The sequence below is a fragment of the Pleurodeles waltl genome, chromosome 8, assembly GCF_031143425.1.
Source record: "Pleurodeles waltl isolate 20211129_DDA chromosome 8, aPleWal1.hap1.20221129, whole genome shotgun sequence".
Classification (NCBI taxonomy): domain Eukaryota; kingdom Metazoa; phylum Chordata; class Amphibia; order Caudata; family Salamandridae; genus Pleurodeles; species Pleurodeles waltl.
In genome coordinates this window covers 246,029,822-246,050,285 of record NC_090447.1, presented here as the reverse complement: position 1 = coordinate 246,050,285, position 20,464 = coordinate 246,029,822, and the positions used below count along the sequence as shown (strand labels likewise).

Genomic DNA, 20,464 nt, shown 5'->3' with positions numbered 1-20,464 from the left:
ATGCCCATGAAAATACACTTAATATTGGACTTTTGTGCTGCTTAGATACCAATGTCATGTATTCTACTGAATTATATTGTGTATTATTATTATTATTATATTATTCAAAATGTGAAAACAAACACTCATTACGAGTTTGGCCGTCTTTTCTGAAGACCGCTGAGGTGACGGCCGACAAAAGACCGCCAGTGATGGTGGTATCCCGACTGCCGTAGTACGAGTCACATACTGAAGACCACCCAAAATCAATCACAAATCCGAGATTGCCGAGCCAACCGAGGGCGGGAGAGAGGCAGTCCTACCACCAGCTCCGACATTCCAATAACCCACCCTCCATATCATGACCCATATCAGCACAGCGGTCATTGCACAGTGGAAAACCATTGGAGGTCCAAACCGCCATGCTCAAATTGTCACCTCCACCAGAACCCAACACCACATTGAACAGTGTGAATACCCCACACCTGACATACATACCCACACTACACCCCCCACACATACTACTATAATACACCCCCCCACACAACCCACAATCCTTTGCAACTACAACCACAGAGAGACAGCGAGGAGCCACAAACTCATTACCTACCACTTACACTCCATAGGAACCTATCCACAACACACACAGCACACATCACACAACTGCACCATCGACACCACACACACATCACAACTTCAGAAAAACACCCCAACACACCAGCACACAAAACTAATTTTCCCCAACACCCCTTGCATCCCTAAACACCCCACCTTTGCACAGAATACCTCCCTCCCCCAAACCACATCTCAACCACCATGTCCCATTAGAAGCACCCATGATTCACAGATGAAGAGTTGAGGGTCATGGTAAATAAAAGTTTCTGGGCAGAGCCACAACTGTTGGGAGCACATGTCCAGCAAACGTCCATAGCTAGGAAAATGGAGTTATGGCGGAGGATAGTTGACAGGGCCAACTCACTGGGCACCCATCCATGCACAAGGGAGGACATCAGGAAAAGGTGGAACGACCTCCGGGGGAAGGTGTGTTCCATGGCTTCACAGCACCAGATTGCCATCAACAAGACTGGTGGTGGACCCCCACCGCCTACACCAGAGTTCACATCATGAGAGGAGAAGGTCTTGGACATCATGCATCCAGACGGCCTGACTGGAATAACTGGAAGACTGGACTCTGTAAGTCAACATTCCCCTGGCATGAACGACTCCTGTACAGCATGCGTTCTAACCACTCTATCACTCCCCAGGACACCCAAACTCAAACTTGTGCACCCGCAATCACCTAATGCCACTCCCTGCATGCCACACCACCCCACTTCCAATATCCCCACACAGTCCCTCCCTTGTGCATGGATATCACTCACAATGGCAAGCACCACAACTCCCACAATCCATTACGCTTTACACATGAAAAGCTGCAATATCCACTTCACATTGGAACACCTGCACGTAAAATGATCACACCAACTAAACCAACTGGATGTGTCGACTACGTACTACTACATGGCAATGACAGCAATGCTATCCACTATCCACAACCCTCAATGGAAAATGGAACCAATGTCACAATCCATGTCCCACGGACAATGTCTGTAGTGCTGCATCTGTCATTGTCATCACTGGGAAGCAAGTCAAGCTACTGTATGTACCAGACTATGAAACAAAGAAATACACATCCCCAATGTAACTCTCCCTCTCCATCCACAGGTGCCCCTGCCACTGCCACCTCTCAGAGGTTGCCAAAGACAGCCAGCCCTCCCCAGGAAAAAGGCCCCAGTGGATGCCTGGACTATGATGACTTACCTGGGCCATCTGGGACAAATGGTCAGTCCACCACTACTAGCCCCACCCTGACCACATCTTCGTTCCCCACGCAAGTGGCAACAACAGCACAGCCAACCCCTCGTCCCCAAAACTGTGTTTCAAGGACTTGTCAATCAGCAGTGTACCCCACAGTACAGGAAGTACAGTCAACCCCTCATACCCAAGGAGATGAAGGTCCTGATTTAACTGGGAGTGGGTACACTGCGCTTGGGACACAGCCATAGAGGGTCAGGGGCAGTTGAAGGGCATCTGTGGACCAAGGGATGTGGCCCCCAAAGGAAACGAGTAGGCAGGAGGCTATCTCCAAAGACCTGGAAGCATACCAGCAATCCCAGGACAAGATTGGCCAGATCCTCTCAACCTTGCAGGAGAACCGGAGGCTGCAGAGGGAATACCACCAGGAGGCCATGCAGCAGTGACAGGCTCCCAATGCCACCATGGCCTCTATTCCTGGGGTGCTCAAGGAATTTAATACCATCCTGCATGCGTCCTCCACCCATCAGCAGGCCCTTTTCACTAGCCAGATTCCAACTGAGCCGTCCACTTCTGCCGCAGCTGGCAGAATGGAATCCCTGCCAGGGGACCCACAGGCCACTAGCAACCCTCCCTCTGTAGCTGAGGAACACCCACGCAAATGAGGTTGTCTGTCCAGACATCCTGGAGGACCTGATGTCAAGACCACCACTGCCAGGAAGTGAGTCTCTCCTGATCATTCTCTCTTGTGTGCCACTGAGACACTGTGTAGACTGCCCAGCTGTCATGTCTCCATTTTCCCATGGCCCTTGGATACTGGACCTGTATTACCTACAGCTGGGCCAAATACTCTGATGATTACATCCACCATGATCCCCCTAATCAATCACCTATTGCACCTGTGTATCACAATAAACAGCATTGAGAACAGCTACGGCTTACCTGTCTTTATTGTAACAAGTAAGATTTACTAGTGTACAAAATGTCATTACAGTTAACACATTGGCAATTTAAAGTCTGGAAGATGGATAGAAGGGGGTGCAGTGTGCAGGAATAATGACAGTAGAACAGACATATTCTGAAATCTTCTGGTAGGAGAGCCACCAGTCAACAAGAGTAACACCACCCAACAGACCAAGACAGGGACAACCATGACGATAGGAGTCAATGTTGCACAACCAACACAAATGCAGTACATTGTTAAGCTCACTAGTTTGAATAGGCAAGTGGAATGTTACATATTACCTTGGCAGACCCACATGTTCCAGACATGCATTCCAAAGGGTACATCCTTCACAGCTGATGTTACTCCACTAAAGGCAAATCCAACTGTCTGTAAAAGGTATGTTCCATAAACGTTCATTGTGTACAGTGAGGATAGGTAGCAATACTGAAAACCACAGGTTGTGTGGCAGTCTAAGTGCAGTTGACATAGCATTACAGGGAACATACATTCCCAAGTCATTGCAGATGTGATGCTAGCTACGGGATAGCTAAAATAGCTCTGACATCAGCACAGTAACTCCTTTTCTGATGGCCAACATGTTGTCCTCCAAACCCACACAGTGGGATAGCTGCACTTGCCACCTCCACTGATGGCACACATCAGGTGGAGCAATGTCACAAGGCAGACAGCAGTACAGTACACATACATACAACAGAATAAACACATACCTGTATGTCATAGGAAGTATTGTTGGATCATCTCTGTTGTAGTGTCAGCTGCATCCTCAACATCTGCCTCCTTATCACTATCTATGTCACCATCAGCAGCCGCTGCCACCTCCTCAACATCCAGTAATGGGATGTGACATCTCAGAGCTAGAGTGTGTAGCATGTAACAAGAAACAACTATCTGGCAGACTTTTAGTGGTATGTAGAGCAAGGCACCTCCTTAGATGTGTAGACACCAGAATCTGCCCTTCAGAAGCCCAAAGGTCCTCTTGATAACACGCCTCATTGAAACAGTCTTCTGCATCTGTTCTCGGGTATCTGACTGGTGTCAGCAGCCATGGCAGGTTAGGATAGCAAGAGTCACCTGTGTGCACAAAGATCTGACATATCACAATACTGCTAGTGACAGAGGGCAGGATGTGAAGAGAGGTGATATAACAGATGCATACATACAGTTGGATATGTACCAACATGTAGTTGTGCCATCATGTGTCGGACATTGCTGTTCCTCAGAATGTAGGAGTCATGCACAGAACCAGGAAACTAGGCAGCCACTTGGGAGATATACTGGTCATGAAGACACACCACCTGGACATTTATGGAGTAAAGCACACAGTACATCCTTCAACACATGTCTAAATATGGGCTGTGACATCCCTGATGCCAAGCCCTCTGTGATCTGGAACGAGCCTGAGGCAAGGAAGTATAGCACAGACAACACCTGCACTGCTGGAGGTATGGCATAGGGCTTACGAATGGCAGACAAGAGATCTGGCTCCAACTGGTTACACAGTTTTATGATGGTCTGAAGGTTCAGACGATAGGTCTGCATGATGTGTCTTTCTTCCAGGATAGCAAGATCGACAAGGGTCCGGTACACAGGTGCATGTCTGATTCTCACTATTGCAAGAGAGGAACCTGGGCTTGTGAGAGAGGAATAGCCACAAATTGATGTCATCAGTTCACAAGCCACAGAACGCCATACACACAGCACACAAGAGTAGTGTGGACATAACGCTGATGTACACTGAATCCACATGGCCATGTTGACTGACCCTATATGCCATCATTGATGACAGTTCCAGGCCCAGACAGACAGTTTGACCGACACAATGCATTTGACACTTCTATGTAACAACACCCTATTCCAACAGGTAATGACGTGTATGTGAAATTTGAACACATAGATATGGTTTCCCTGTCTATGAGATAGCAAGTGAATGCACATGTCATGTCATAGATATCTGTATTTTAAACCACTATCCATGAATATCATATGTTTGTACCATGTTTTGATGTGTGAGCATAGGTCTTCTGTGCACATCTCACTAAAATCATCCATGACCACTTATCATTCACCTACAATACACCACATACATGTAAAATGGCAGCCACCTGACCTGCAAGCACAGGTCAGATGGAAGTGACCTAATTCCGCCGGCTTTAGTCGTCATGGTGGTAGGCGGTCTCCTCATTGGCTAACATTGTTGCCTATGGGAGACTGGGACAATGATGACTACCTCGGGCGGTAATGGTCATGTCCGCGGCAGACATGACTACCATTTTTTTGTTGCATAGCTCACTTGACTCCTGACACTTGTGCAAGCAAGACCTCCATTGCATGTGCTGACGTGTTCTGTCTCTGAAAGCCATTATGCCACGTCCTGCAGGAAATAGGGCCCCTGTCTTCACCCATGAGGAGCTGGAAAAGCTAGCAGACAGGGCCCCACCCCTGTATGGACAGTTCTATGGGGCACCAGAGCAGCAGCTGAGTCAAATGTTCCTGTCCTGTCTGATTGTGATGTGTGTCTGTCTGAAATGCGTTGTGACGATGCAACTGAGTGGATGAATGCAGATGGCAAAGGAATTGGTGTGTTCATGGCATACTTGCACGTTTGTGTGGTCATGAAATTTGTCTGATGTGTGGAGTCCACTGCTGTTGCTGTGATGCCAATCTACATGACTTTCTCCTTCTGTCTGTGTCATTCATGCAGGTCAGCGCCCATCAGAAGAAAGGGATTTGGTGTGCCATTGCCAAGCAAGTGCAGACACTGGGGGTCCAGACCTGGCAGAGCACCCACTGCAGAAAGCGGTGGGGAGACCTGAGATGCTGGGCCCGTAAGACTACTGAGGCCCAGTTGGGGACGTCCTCCCAATGAGGGAGGGGTACCGATTGGACCCTGATCCCCCTAATGGCCAGAATTTTTGCAGTGGCCTTCCCTGAGGTGGATTGGTGCTAGAGAGCAGCAGAGCAGCCACAAGGGGGTATGTACACACTCAGAACTTGCTAATGGTAGGCATGTATGGGTTTGGGTAGTCTACTAGTGGTAAGATGTGGTGTAGGTCATTGGTACTTGCACATTGGCTATGGGTATGAGACACCTTGGCAGGATTTATCTTGATTATGTCTGCCAATGCCACGCAGACAGTGCCTCATGAGGGGACATACTCCAATGTTTGAGTTTGTCTGGACACATAACACATCTTTTAAGTGACCAGATCCTTCCATCAGCATCAGTATTCCTGAGGTGTCAGGGCATTGCCATCAGTAATAGTCTGCCACTAAGACAGAGGAAATTTGTGAGTTCTCAATCAGCTGCCTCATACCATAGGTGTAGATGGCTGCAGGGGGAAAAGATATTACTGAACACATTGTTAATGGATTTGTTGGCAAACTGCCTTGCCATGCAGGAATCGTATGGGTAAGGAGTACAGGCTATGTCTATGTAAATGACCGTGGTAGTATGGCATGTACTGTGCTATTGTGCATTGTATTACCCTTCATCAAGTCAAAGTGTGACAAATGTTTCAGTAGGTTTTCACTGCATAGCTTCAGCTTGTCCTATGATGTCAGCCAGATGTGCATGTCAGTTTAAAAGCAAGTTAAGGCCATGCTGCCCTCAATCAGGAGGCTATTGACCTCCCAAGGTCCCTATCTGTGTGACAGTCAACCATCGTGAATGCCATCCAGGGACTGGCATCACAGATTCAACAACAGAATGCCTACCTGGAAGGCATTCACGGTTCCTTGACTGGCCTGCAGAGATCCTTTCAGGCTCTGGCCTCCTCATTGATGGCAGCCAGTGTCCCTTCGTCTTCTGTCCCCCCTCCAGCTACCTGTGCCCACATCCCTCTTCCTGCACCCATCCAAAGCACACTGTCAGACCACCATTCATCCACCTAAACAGTCATGTTTGCAGAAACAAATACAGGCACCACAAGTCACACCAATGCCATGCGCACAGACATCAAACAAATGCAGACACAAAAACATCCACTCCCTACACCGACTCCCCCACCACCTCCTCCCTGTTAGACACTACCCCACTCTAACCTGTTATCACCACATCAACACTCCCAGATCCAACCACCAGTCCCCTCATGCCCACCATCACCACAATATCAGACACCCATACATCCACCCCATACACCACATGCACACTCACCACGAATACCATCACCCCTACATGCATTACATCCACCTTACATGCAGCCACCACCCCAACAGACACTCAGACATCCACCCTGGCATGTACCTGCATCCCCTCCCCCCTCCTCACAGTATGCCTAAACTCCCACACACACCCACCCAACAAACACCCAACACACACATGGCATCCACACATGTACCAGCACCCAAGGCACATACACGTACACACCTCTCAAACACTACCTCTCCCTCCACTCCCAAACTTTTTTCCCATGATGCCTTTGTGTTCCAAACAAAATGTCTGTATGAGTTTGCCTTATTCCCTCCCACTGACCAAGTCCCCATTTCCCGAAGGCCCATTTTGTATATAGTTTTTTTTACATCTATTTATATATTATAATAATATATCTGCACCACTTAACCATTGGTGTTGATGGTTACAAACTTGTCCTGGCTTTCCCTCCACATGTATGGGTTGTACATGTGCGATTTGGTGTGTGTCTTCGGTGCATGTGATGTGTTGGGTAGCAGTACGAGTTGTATGTGTGAGTGGTGCTAAAAACTTGTGATGTTTTGTGTTGGTGTTGTGTGGTAGTGGTGTGGGTGTTGTGATGCATCTGTGATGTACTTTGTGTGTTGGGTGGACATGGGGTGTACTCAGACATGCTGTTTGGCAGTGTTATTGTTTGTATTGGTTGTGTGCTGTTGTAACGTGTTGCTGCCAGTATGTGTTGTCCTGTAGAGGTGTGCAGTGTGCCTCTCTGACAATGTGTTTGTGTGGTTATGATTGTGTTGTATTTGTGTGACTTGGTGTTGTTGTGTGTAGATGTGTTTGACTGTGGTGGTGGTGGTGTGTGTGTGTGGTGTGGTGGGTGTATGGCATACGTATGTTGGTCGTGGTGTGTGTTGCTTGTGTGTGGGTGTGTGTATGTAGATGTATTTGTGTGTTGGTACGGGTGTATGTTTGTGTGTGTGTATGGCCTTGGTTAACCATGCCTGGGTTGTTTGTTGTGCATGGGTGTGTAGGTGGGTGTACTTATGGTTGTTGTCTTTTTTGCCATCATTGGTTTGGGAGTAATATGGCCAGCAGGAGCAATGGGAAGGCTTCCAGTTCGTGTTCCATGGCAGCTGCGGACATGTCTGTGTTCCTGAAGGTGAGTGTCTCCTTTTATGTTGTTCTTTTCCCCCAGGCTTTTCATGGAGGGGTAAAAGCCCCAGAAATCCTGGCAGTGTGCAACCTTGTCATATGGTCAGTGGAAACATGGTCTCCCCTGGCCTGAAGATGTCTGCTGCCGGCCGCAGCAGTCCATCTGCTCTTGCGATACTGGTGGTGTATTGGCTGTGTTCTGTTGGGAACACTGCCATGCTCATAATATGGCGGTCTTCTCCGCCAGGCCTCCGGCAATGCGGCCCCCATCGCCACTGTGGTGGTCATGGGACCGCCAAACTCATAATGAGGGCTTGAGGGCCCAGTTTAACTCAGCCAAGCCAGATCTATCCCTTTAGCCTGTAGCACTTTGACTTTGGGGTCTTGTATTTTAGCTTTTTTTCCATTATAAGTATGATCCAAAGTCTCACAATGCAAAAAACTGCTGGCTGGAAATCAAAAGCTGGGTCATGAGTTTACACACAAGAGTGGGCCGCATACACATACCGCTATATCGGAGAAGGCTAATTGGAGTTGGCCCATAAGGTAATACAATACAAACTACATTTTGGCATATAGAAAATGTGGGAATTACCGACATACGTATATTACTAAAATTATACTGAAGTAATTACTTTGAGCATTGCATTTCAAGGAGGTTTCCATGAACTAATGTGATTGCTTTTCCTGTGTAAAGCAAACACAGACAGTAGAAATCACAACTAGGCCACTGATGATTCCCGTTTTTCAGTACTTCCTGATATTCAAAGTGACTCCAGAATAGGTATATACTTTTAGCTTTGGTTTGGTGTAAAAGGGTAAGACAGACATTTATGACAGTCTGGTGTTCTTAATGCAGATCGCAATACTACGCTGTCCGAAACTGGATCAATAATTTGGGAGGAGGTTACCCCTATCTCCTCAGACCCTGGTAGATATGCCACTGACTGAAGGCAATTCCCCAATGGATGTAGACTTAATTGACAACAATAGCAAGCCTTTTGAACTAAAGAACACAAAACAATACAATTCTCACACCACTTCAGAAGATCAGAAACAAAAATAATGGGTCAACTGACATACCTAATATTAGAACTGGACAAAGAGAACGGGAGATATGAATTGCAGATTATTGTAAGGGAAACATCCCTGAGTAAACATTAAATATTTTTTAAGACAACAGTTCTCAATTGTCCAGAACCTAGCTGCTATATCAGGTTGAAAACACTGAGGGCCACATGTACGAATATTACGTTTTGCAAGTCGCAAATTGCGAGTCTTAGCGACTCGCAATTTGCAAGTCACAAAACCTGATGTACAACAGTGTCAATGACACTGTTTGCAATTCCCAATGGGGTTGCAAATGACCTACCTCATAAATATTCATAAAGTAGGCCACAATTTGTGACTCCATCGGAAATGGCCGCCCTCACAGGGATGGTGGCCTGCTGGGGACAGCAGACCACCATGTCTGTGACTGCTTTTAAATAAAGCAGTTTTTTATTTTAGAAATGCATCTCATTTTCCTTAAAGGAAAACGGGATGCATTTCAAAAACAAAAATGAAACCACTGCCTGCTTTGAAAAAATATTTTCCCATCCATTCACAAAGGGGAAGGGGTCCCATGGGGACCCATTTCTGTTTGCGAATGGATTGGCACCAATTTGAAACTGGTGCTAACTGCAATTGTTTTGTGACTGCATTCACAGTCACAAAACAAACCTACATCGCACTGCGACTTGAAAATCGGAAAAGAATGCCCCTTCCTAATTGCAACTCGCAAACCTATTTTGCGATTCGGTAAACAGCTTGCTGAATCGCAAATTAGGGTCTGTACGCACCATGATGAGTTTTTCTTGTCACAAATGACTGGGTCGTTTGCGACAAGAAAAAAGGTACGCACATCTGGCCCTGAGTCACACAAGTTAAAATTTTAACCTTAGGAATTACTCTTTAGAACAGAAATCCTAATAGTACTGTGATGCAAGGTTAAGGCTGAAGCAGGCAAGGGTCCCTCAAACTTTGATATGATATCATCAACTACCAGTGAAGCTGACAATTTAGGCAGCAAAAGGTCTAACCAGGGCAACTCTGGATTTTGTGGCCACAAGGTCAGATAGATTTGGATTATTGTTCCAAGCCAAGCTTTTAGTTTTAGACTTCAAAATCCTCCATGGGTGGCAAGGAAATAAGCTCTGGATGGACAGGTCTCCAAAAGAGTGTGAGTGAAATGTACCTGTTTTTGTGCCTGCCTTGGGTATGTCCTGCCAGAGCAAATCTGAGCAACTAGTCCCAGACCTCCAGAGGTAGAAATAAGTGATTACATTCCACTTTTCTACGACTGCTGGAAAAGTTATTTACAGAAAGTCCTCAGTACTCAAATCTTCAGGGCAGGTATGGAGGCACTAGTTCACTTTCCAGCCAGGGCTCCTACTGGATTGAGCCTTCTGTAAATATCTGGACACTCTAGAAATCAAGAGTTATTTTGCTTATTTATGTCCCTTAAGTAGGTAAAGAGGAAGCCAATGCTTTACACTTGCAGAGCAGTTGGGTGTTAGCAGAAGACAAGAGCATTCTTCTTCTAGAATGGCCTTATCTATGTGTTGTTGTCGCAGCTCCAGGAATGCTCAGGAAGAGGTGGTTGTCATATACCAGTCTTATCCTGTGGACTAGACTGTAATTTGAGAATGCTCTCTACCCACTTCTAGCTACTTTCCTGTCCTATACACACCTACTTTTGTAGCACTTCCTCTTCACCTTAATGCAAAATGTCCCAGGAGCCCTATTTCAAGATGGCTCCACCCTTCTGTCATCAAGCAGGCCTCTCACAAGGTCAGAATCTCATCCTATTTAGATGAGCTCTCTCCTCACCAGACAGAAGGAGAATTGATTCCTCCTGCCATTGCGGCTGGAGTCTGATTTTCTAGAGGGCTCTGGCAATAAATGTGAGCTGATCATGTCAGCCTCATTTGGAATCAGCAAGTCGAAAAACAAGTGGTAAGGCTGCCTTTTGTTCTGTCAGGTGTCTTGCATCCCTCATAGATCGTTATTCCCACAAGTGTACAGTAGTCATGAACACTCAGAATCTGCCTACAGTATTCTGAGCCAGTTGTGTTGACTTGCTCAGCCAAGGATGTATTTTCTTGCTCTGGAAGTGTGATTAGTGTTAAACCTTGTTTTAAGTCATTTTTTTAATGAGGATTAAGATATTCATAGAATGCAATTTACACTGTGATGTTTCTTGGCCCTAACCTGACAAATTTAGAAAGTCGTAAGGTTTTGGATGTCAATTACTGATTAAATATGAACATTTTTAAAGCCTTTCTAAGTGAGAGCTGAGGTGGTTGATTGTAGAGAGGAAAATTAAGTCCATTCCAGAGTTTGGCTGCTGCTATAGAAAAAGAACAATATCTGAATCTTGATGTACCAACTTTTCAGAACCAATAAAAGACATTTCAGCTCGTTCTGAATGGCGGTTTCTTGGGTAGCTTATATCAGATAATTTGTATGACCATGACCCTGCAGGGGTGAGCAAAGTTTCATAAGTTGCTTCAATGAAATTATGAAAAATGTTGCCAAAGTTGCACAACATCATGCATAATTATGAGAAGTGTAAATCTGTCATATAGCGCTAAATTTTAAGACAAAATGAGTCCTCGTGTCAATCCATGATGTGAAAATGCATTTTGCAATAAAAATGGTGCAATAAATCAAAAGCGCTGTGAACAACAGTCACTCACGTTCAGGTGTTCGCATGCATGTGTGGTAACTTTTTACCTTTTTACCATGACTCGGGTGGTTTACAGCGAATGGCATGTAACTACATAAAGAGGGATAATGATGTAATTTTGGGAATTTTGTATAATGAGCATATCTTGAAATCCCTTAAGTTATGCAAATTATGACAGTGTAATTTAAAGTTCACCCTGCCTTTTGTACTATATGTTGAAGACTGGTTATTAGTAGGAGTAAGTACACCCCTCCCACTAGCAATAAGGCCACCAATCAAATGTTAGGTCCAATCAAGTTCTCAGAACAGCAGCCCCTGGCTCAGCCTCTAGTAGCTTGGCAACAAGCAATCCGGCTTCTCTTAGGAGAAAGGTATGTAAAAGCATTTAAATACACCAATACAGTCAACAAGTAAGATACAACACATAATAAAAATCTCACACCTATATATAAAAATAGCAAAAAATGTTATCCAATATCGGGAACTGGAGATGTTATTATTTTAAAGATTAAATAAAAAATGTGCTTTCTTTTGATTAGAAATTAATAGCACCAACTGGGGACATCTGCTTCCACTAGACTGTGATCAAGTTATAATTTGAGGCTTTTCTCTCTTGACATTCTGTGGTCCTCTCCAGCAAGCCAATTTCAATGCATTGTATTGCTTTTCCCTGAGGCCCCAGTCAAATCCTGGAAGTCTGGAGCTTCCAGAGCTTTCAGCTTTATGAACCTGAAATTCAGGCCAGGTTGAGGTTGAAGCTAGTCGGCTTGACTTATGACTTTGGGTCGTCCACTTATGGAGTTTTTTCCCAAAGTTGCTCCAAATGTCTCCAAACTTCTGGAACTTCTTTGTGCCAAGTCCTTCGAGCTTTTGCTCCATTCTGCAACAGGAGCAGTACTTCAGAGTGCAGTCCTTTGGGTTGCAGACCATTATTCCAAAAACAGTCTTTGTGGTTACAAGCAGCAGATCTGAGTTGCAATGCAGCTCAGCCATAATTATTCATTCATCTTGGGGGACAAGCAGGGGTGCACCCCTGTTCAATAAGATGCATAGTGCCACCCAAAAGCATGACAGCTTCCGCCAAAGTGTGACATTTTCTTGTCCCATAAAGCATAGCACTTTAAAATCCAAGATGGATGTTTTTACTCCAGAGAAGTAATACCTAGTTAACCTTATCCACTGGTGTGGCTCATTTCCATTAACACCCCCCTCCCGACCATCTGCAATTTCCTTTCCTCTGCCTGCTATCTATCCGTGGGGTACAGAGTGAGAGGGCAGGCTTGGCTGACATTCCTTTCTGTCCTGCTTCCTTTCGAGCCCAGTGTGATTTACCCATCCCCCTTCCTGACCTGGCCTCTGCAGCTGCAGAACCCTCCCATCAGATAACTTCTGCTCAGTGCAGGCCACTTATCAACTCATCAGATCTGCCTGGCTAATCCTGTTAAGGCTGACCAATCAGGAGAGGCCACTAACTGGCTGGATTTTTGGTTTACAGAACAAACGTCCTTAATTTCTGTATTAGTTATGATAAATTCAACAGTGGCAAGTTCTGTTTATATTTACCAATATTTTGAGTCCTTTCATGACACAAGTAGCTCCTTTCTAGCAGCACTTATGCCTTTGTGAAATATGCCTATGTTATTCTATGGAGCTAGCTACAATGAGGAACATGAAATAGGCAGTTTTTCTCTCTGCAGGGCATAGAAAACATATTTTATAATGTCTCTGTTCATAATTACATGTCTCCCCACTTTAGAAGTACCTTTCCAAAGGTGAATTTGAAAACATTTTTTTTTCAAGACTGCCTTCAAGGCATGTCTGGCTTTAAAAATTACTGCAGGAAACAAAGCACTGCACAGTCTAGTGCAGGAAATCTACTAGGCCTCTAAATGCCCCTGCCGTATTTTATACTAGGGACTTACAGGAGTCTATCATTGACAATTGTATTTGTACCACTTTACCATATACCTTTTGTTGAGAGCACTGGCCCTGGCCCTGGCCCTGGTTCGCAGACCCAGGGCACAGTCAGGGTCAGTTACCACCAGTATCAGTAAGAAAAATTGGGGTGAACGTGCTAAAAGGATGACATTCTCACAATATAGTCAAAGATCAGGCAACCTTAAGTACATTTTTGTGGAGTTACTTTTCCACTTAATGTGTAACAAAATCTGATTCCACAATTGTCAGATATTGAAAACTCTATGCACAAGTAACTTTCAACCAATTATCTGGTATTTTACACATTAAAACTGGAAAATAAATATTTTGATCAAACTTGGTGTTTCAGGATCCCTATCCTGCACCGTTATAACAGGCATATCCTACATGAATAGGAGTTTTAAGGTTTTAAAATATAAGCGTGATTGAAGTGTGACATCTAGAAAAATAAATGTAAATTATTCTCACCAATAGATTCCTATTATATATTAGGAATGAGAACATCTGAAAGTTTACAGGTTATGGCTTATCTTGTCATTTTCATCATTGTATGATCGTGGCTATAAGTGCACATGCATTGAATGGTACATTATTTCAGTTCATGTACCTTCGACCCGACCAGTTCATGTTGTAAAACTGTCTATACCATTTCGAAAATGTCAGTGTGGTTCTGAGAATATGCAGCAGTCTTTGGAACCATGTACGAGAAAATCAGCGGCACAGACTGCATTACAATTTCCAAACGACTAAATTTACAAATCATTTCGATTACAAAACAAAATCATCTAGTGCAGATTTAAAATATATATATATATATATATATATATATATATATATATATATATATATATATATATATATATATATATATATCGTTTTAAAAATATTATGCTCTCTTTTGAGGCCCGGATTTAACCATATGCGTACACCTCTCTACATTTCGCATCTTTCTTTGTATGTATGTTAAGAACAACAATATGTATAAAACTTATGGGGAACAAATTAAGATACTTTATATGTGTAGATGATCAACAAAAAAAATTTTTTACTGACCTGACTGAGAATCTTTGAGTACAATCCAGGAAAACGCAATCAATCCAGCGCAAACGCATATGAAAATTGCAAGAAAAGCTATGAGCCACACTTCGAGGCTGCTTAGAGGGATTCTTGTCTTGGGTGAAGATTTTTTTTCGTCCATTGTCTTTGTAGATCAGTGTAAAAGTGTTACAGGCGGCGTACAACCTAATAGCGAGAATAACTAAGGCGTTATTTCTGAGTTGTAGATATTTATATAGAAAGCCTAATGAAATACACACAATTTAATTAATCAGCAATCTATGTTAATGGCTTACAGAGCGGACTGGGCGTTTCTTGCCTTGAGTGGTAATGCATTTGCACAAGAACATGCACTTAAAAGCATGGACTATCTAGCTGTAAAGATAAGTAGGACAGCAAAGAAACGCCTGGTGATAAATCTTTATTGCCCACTATTAAAAAAAGAAATAAAATGTCTGTTTTAAACGGCTTCTTAAAGCACAGAAATCCCAATTATCATTATTGTTAATTGCTCACATTCCTCAGTTTATGATTAAATTACCTTGCATTAATAGTATTTTTAAATCAGTAAGTCATAGCAAAAGAGATATCGTAAATGTTTTTGGCATGACGTTGAAATAACTTTGCCAATCAATAGGCTGTACTTTCTTAATTCATATGATTAATACTAGCCTGCACTTTGGGGCATTTATAGTGGTGCACATAAACCTTGGCGGTAACAGTCGACATTATTATTTTCTCGACAACTTCCAGGGTTTATTTCAGTCTGTAGCAAAAACCCCGAAGTGCAGTGCCGCTTCTGCCATGTCTGAAGCTACCTACTTGTTTTTTTGCTAAATTAGAGACTGTTTTAGCTTCCTCACATTAAGTTTTTTTAAATAATATAAAGTATAAATAGAGAGGCGCTGTGGGCCACTCTCTTTCGGACATTTATTTGTTTATGTGCCATTCACTTTTTGGGACAGCCTAATGAACGTATACGTGTGTTGGGACTGCAATTGTTTTTTTGCGAGTGTCATTTAAATTCTCATCCGCCCACAGGACAATTATTCCGTGATTGTAGTATCAATCGTCATGAGTGACATCAGTGACAGTATTTTGCCCAAAAGGCCGTCTTCCTCACATTAATAATATGGGTACATGATAGTCAGGGACAGTGATGTGGGGATCAGTAATATAAACTGGCATGCTTAACCCCACTCGATAACATCTTACACTTATCCAGCTAACACGGCCTATTGGGAATAAAGTAACTGCTCTGGTGACAGGTGCAGTACAGGCATCCTCATTGCAAGCTTTGCTCACAATTAACAAAGAACAGGCACCATACAGTTCCCTTTAACTCAGATCAAGTACAATACATGTGCACTTCGCTCACACACACATTCATATGGAGTACACGTATGTGGGCTGTCCACTTCATTAATACACAGCGGAGGTACAGTACAAACATCTACAATGTAAGCTGCCCCACACATGCAAGATGTAAAGTGCAAGCATCCACTGTGCAAGCTTTCCTCACATACAGCAGGTACAGAACAGCTCTACCTCAGCTAACAAACAGAATATGCACAGTGAGAGCAGCAATGCAAGATTTGTTATTTTATTTTTTATATGTTTAAAAGACTTTTATTGAGAAATATACCAAATACAAAATAGTAAATAGTTAGCAGGTGTGAGGGAAAACATCTGTATAAATAATCATGAATCGTAAATTGGTGAGTAAATAAAGTAGGAGTATATACACATAGTAAAAGCATATACATTTTCTATAAAATAGAATAAGGAATAAGCTACATTTTGGCAATTTCTTTGGTATGTGGGGGTAGGAAAAAAGGGTGGGAAGAAAAGGGGTGAGTAATACAAGTAATTTTAAAAGTGGTCAGAACAGAATTCATGAAGTCTAAGTACGTGATGAGTAGAACAATTGTAATACTAAATGATAATAATTGAGTTAAAAAATTCGCGGAGGTTTAAAGGTAGCAGGATCTGAAGTTGGAACAAGAGTAGGCAATGTACTGATTGTGTTTAGATATGTTGTGAGGGGATGTCATATGAGTTCTCTGTTGTGAAGCCCTACAGAAGAGATTGTTTAAGCTCTGTCGAGGCAATGATGGTAACAGACTGCGTACTATCAAGCTTCAGTGGAAAGGTTAATGAATTTTTCCAATTAGCAGTGATGTGTTGAGGGGCATGGCCAACAGCCTAAGATGGCAGATGTGTAGTCTACAAGCTCCTGGATTGAGGCCTGCAATCTGACTAAATAACCCATCTGGCCGCAGAATCAGTAACAGGAACACCAGCGCACTGACCCCTAATAGGTATCAAAACTTTGACCTGTGGCGCCAGCTGCAGGGTGAGCGGGGAAACTGGCCATACTCCCTCCAAATTGTGAAAGCAAAATGGCGGCTGGAGGTATGAAGCCTGCGAGCTGAGGCGATCTCAAAATCCAGGATCCGTGTTGGCTTTTGTTGGAAATGGCCTTTCTGAAGGGTTATCCCCAGACTTTTTGTCTTCCTCCTTCTCTTTTTTCTGACCTCATTTTTGCTGGCTTTAGGACTCTGGGCACTTTGACACTGCTAATCAGTGCTAAAGTGCATATGCTCTCTCCCCTTAAACATGGTAACATTGGATCATACCCAATTGGACTATTTAATTTACTTATAAGTCCCTAGTAGTGTGCACTGTATGTGCCCAGGGCCTGTAGATCAAATGCCACTAGTGGGCCTGCAGCACTGGTTGTGCCACCCACTTAAGTAGCCCCTTAACCTTGTCCCAGGCCTGCCATTGCAAGACCTGTGTGTGCAGTTTCACTGCCAATTCGACTTGCCAATTCGACTTGCCAAGCCTAAACCTTTTCTACATATGAGACACCCCTAAGGTATGCCCTAGGTAACCCATAGGGCAGGGTACTGTGTAGGCAAAAGGCAGGACATGTACCTATGTAGTTTACATGTCCTGATAGTATAAAACTCCTAAACTCATTTGTACACTGCTGTGAGGCCTTCTCCCTTCATAGGCAAACACTGGGGCTGCCCTCATACATTGTTTGAATAGTAGCTGTTGAAAGGAGTAGTAAGGTCATATTTATTACGGCCAGAATGGTGATATAAAATCCTGCTGACTGGTGAAGTTGAATATTACTATTTTAGAAACGCCACTTTTAGAAAGTGAACATTTCTCTGCACTTAAATCTTTCTGTGCCTTACAATCCACGTCTGGATAGGTTTAGTTGACAGCTCCCTTGTGCATTCACTCAGACACACCCCACACACAGGATACTCAGCCTCCCTTGCATACATCTACATTTTGAATGGGTCTTCCTGGGCTGGGACAGTGAGGGCTTGACACTTACATGTCAAAGGACAGTAGCCTGCCCTCACACAAAGGACTGCCACACCCCTTACTGGGACCCTGGCAGACAGGATGGAACTGAAAGGGGACCTTGTGCACTTCTAGGCCACTCCTTAAAGACTCCCCTACTTCAATGGCACATTTGGGTATTTAAGCAGGGTTTCTGACCCTACCAACTTAGACGCTTCTTGGAGTAGATACTCTACTTCACAAACACTTCCTGGAGAAGATAAGTGGAACCAGAATCTGCATCCTGCCAAGAAGAACTGCCTGGCTGCCCAAAGGACTCACCTGACTGCTTTCTGTGAAGGACTGCTGCCTTGCTGTTGGATTGCTGCCTTGCTGCTCCCTGGCTGTGGTGAAGAAGTGCTCTCCAAGGGCTTGGAGGGAGCTTGCCTCCTGTTCCCTGAAGTCTCAGGACCAAAAAGACTTCTCTCTTGCAACTGGACTCCTTGTGTGGTGAAAATTTGACGCACATCTTGCTAAAACCGATGCACAGCCTGCCCTGCGGTGAGAAATTCACTGCACGCTGAACCGGAATGTCACAGCAGGAATTTGCAAGGAGAAGATCGACGTGGCGCCTGTGTTGCGACCGGAACTTCGACGCATGGACCACCGGATCAAGGCACAGCCGACCTGGGACGATGCAGCCCGACCTCCAGAGGGGAAATCGATGCAGCACCTGCCATGCGGAAGAAACCTCCACACACCTCCCACCAGATCGATGCAGCGCTTGTGACTTTGCTCCGCAGGCCCAGGATTCCATGCACAGACCCCAGGGCATCTGAAAACCCTGCAACCCAAAGAGGATCCACAACCAAGCACCGGAAATCAACGCACAGCCGTCCCTGCGTGGAAACTAAACAACGCATCGCCGTATGCGGCCCAAGAAATCTACGCTCACCCCTTTGTTTCCACACTTCTCCTCCTCTGCGGCCCTTAGCGGAGATTTTTCATGCAAACCAGGTACTTTGTGCTTGAAAGAGACTTTGAGGGTCATTCTGACCCTGGCGGCCGGTGGCCAGGGCCACCGACCACGGGAGCACCGCCGACAGGCTGGCGGTGCTCCAATGAGCATTCTGACCGCGGCGGTTCAGCCGCGGTCAGAAGCGGAAAGTCAGCGGTCTCCCGCTGACTTTCCGCTGCTCATTGGAATCCTCCATGGCTGCGGAGCGCGCTCCGCAGCCATGAGGATTCTGACCCCCCCTACCGCCATCCAGTTCATGGCGGGAAAGCCGCCATGAACAGGATGGCGGTAGGGGGGGTCGCGGGGCCCCTGGGGGCCCCTGCCGTGCCCATGCCAATGCCGTGCCCGTGCCCAATGGCATGGGCACGGCAGGGGCCCCCGTAAGAGGGCCCCAAAATGTATTTCACTGTCTGCCTTGCAGACAGTGAAATACGCGACGGGTGCAGTAGCACCCGTCGCACCTTCCCACTCCGCCGGCTCGATTACGAGCCGGCATCCTCGTGGGAAGGTCGTTTTCCCCTGGGCTGGCGGGCGGTTTAACTGGAACCGCCCGCCAGTCCAGGGGAAAACTCGTAATACCCGCCGCGGTCTTTTGACCGCGGCGCGGTAATTTGGAGGGCGGGATCCTGGCGGGCGGCCTCCGCCGCCCGCCAGGGTCATAATGAGGCCCTTTGTTAGCTTTTAAAAGTCTTAAAACATGTTATATCACTTTTCAGTGATATCTCTACATTTACTTATTGCATATTTGATCATTTTGACCTGCAAATATCCAGATAAATATTATATATTTTTCTAAACACTGTGTGGTGTATTTTTGTGGTACTATATTGTGTTATTGTATGATTTGTTGCACAAATACCTTACACATTGCCTTCTAAGTTAAGCCTGATTGCTCAGTGCCAAGCTACCAGAGGGTGTGCACAGGATAATGTGGATTGTGTGTGACTTACCTTGACTAGAGTGAGGGTCCTTGCTTGGACAGGGGGTAACCTGACTGCCAACCAAAGACCCCATTTCTAACAGCTGTGCTCTCAGGACCTGCAAGGACACAGTGGGCCTCAATCGGAAGGTGCTGCTGAACTGGGCAGCTGGATTATCTGAGGCACAGTGTTCTGCTTTCCCTCTTGTCTCATAACCGAGCTTACAGAACCTCTCTGGAATGCACTTCTGAGTTTAAAGAAGACATTTATTGTTATTAAATCTCCACCACGAGGTTCCTGAGAGACGAAATTAGTACATTGGAAGCACACGTTCAAAAGTAGTCGCAGCAATGAAAGCAAAATATATCAAAGTACTTCTCAGTTGCAATGTACACAGCAAATAGATGTGATTATATTATAGCATAACTTCAAAGCAAAGCATAAAAGTCTAAAC

At 44.8% G+C, this 20,464-nt stretch overlaps 1 protein-coding gene across 1 annotated transcript in view; it reads right to left on the bottom strand.

Moving 5' to 3' along the window:
- Positions 1–14,982, bottom strand: part of TMPRSS15 (transmembrane serine protease 15) — a 1,384,111-nt gene extending 1,369,129 nt beyond the window's left edge. The window contains exon 1 of the mRNA XM_069204099.1: positions 14,767–14,982. Coding sequence (XP_069060200.1) covers positions 14,767–14,911 — 145 coding nt within the window. The 5' untranslated portion in view covers positions 14,912–14,982. The remainder of the gene's footprint in view (positions 1–14,766) is intronic.
- Between the last annotated feature and the right edge of the window lie 5,482 nt (positions 14,983–20,464).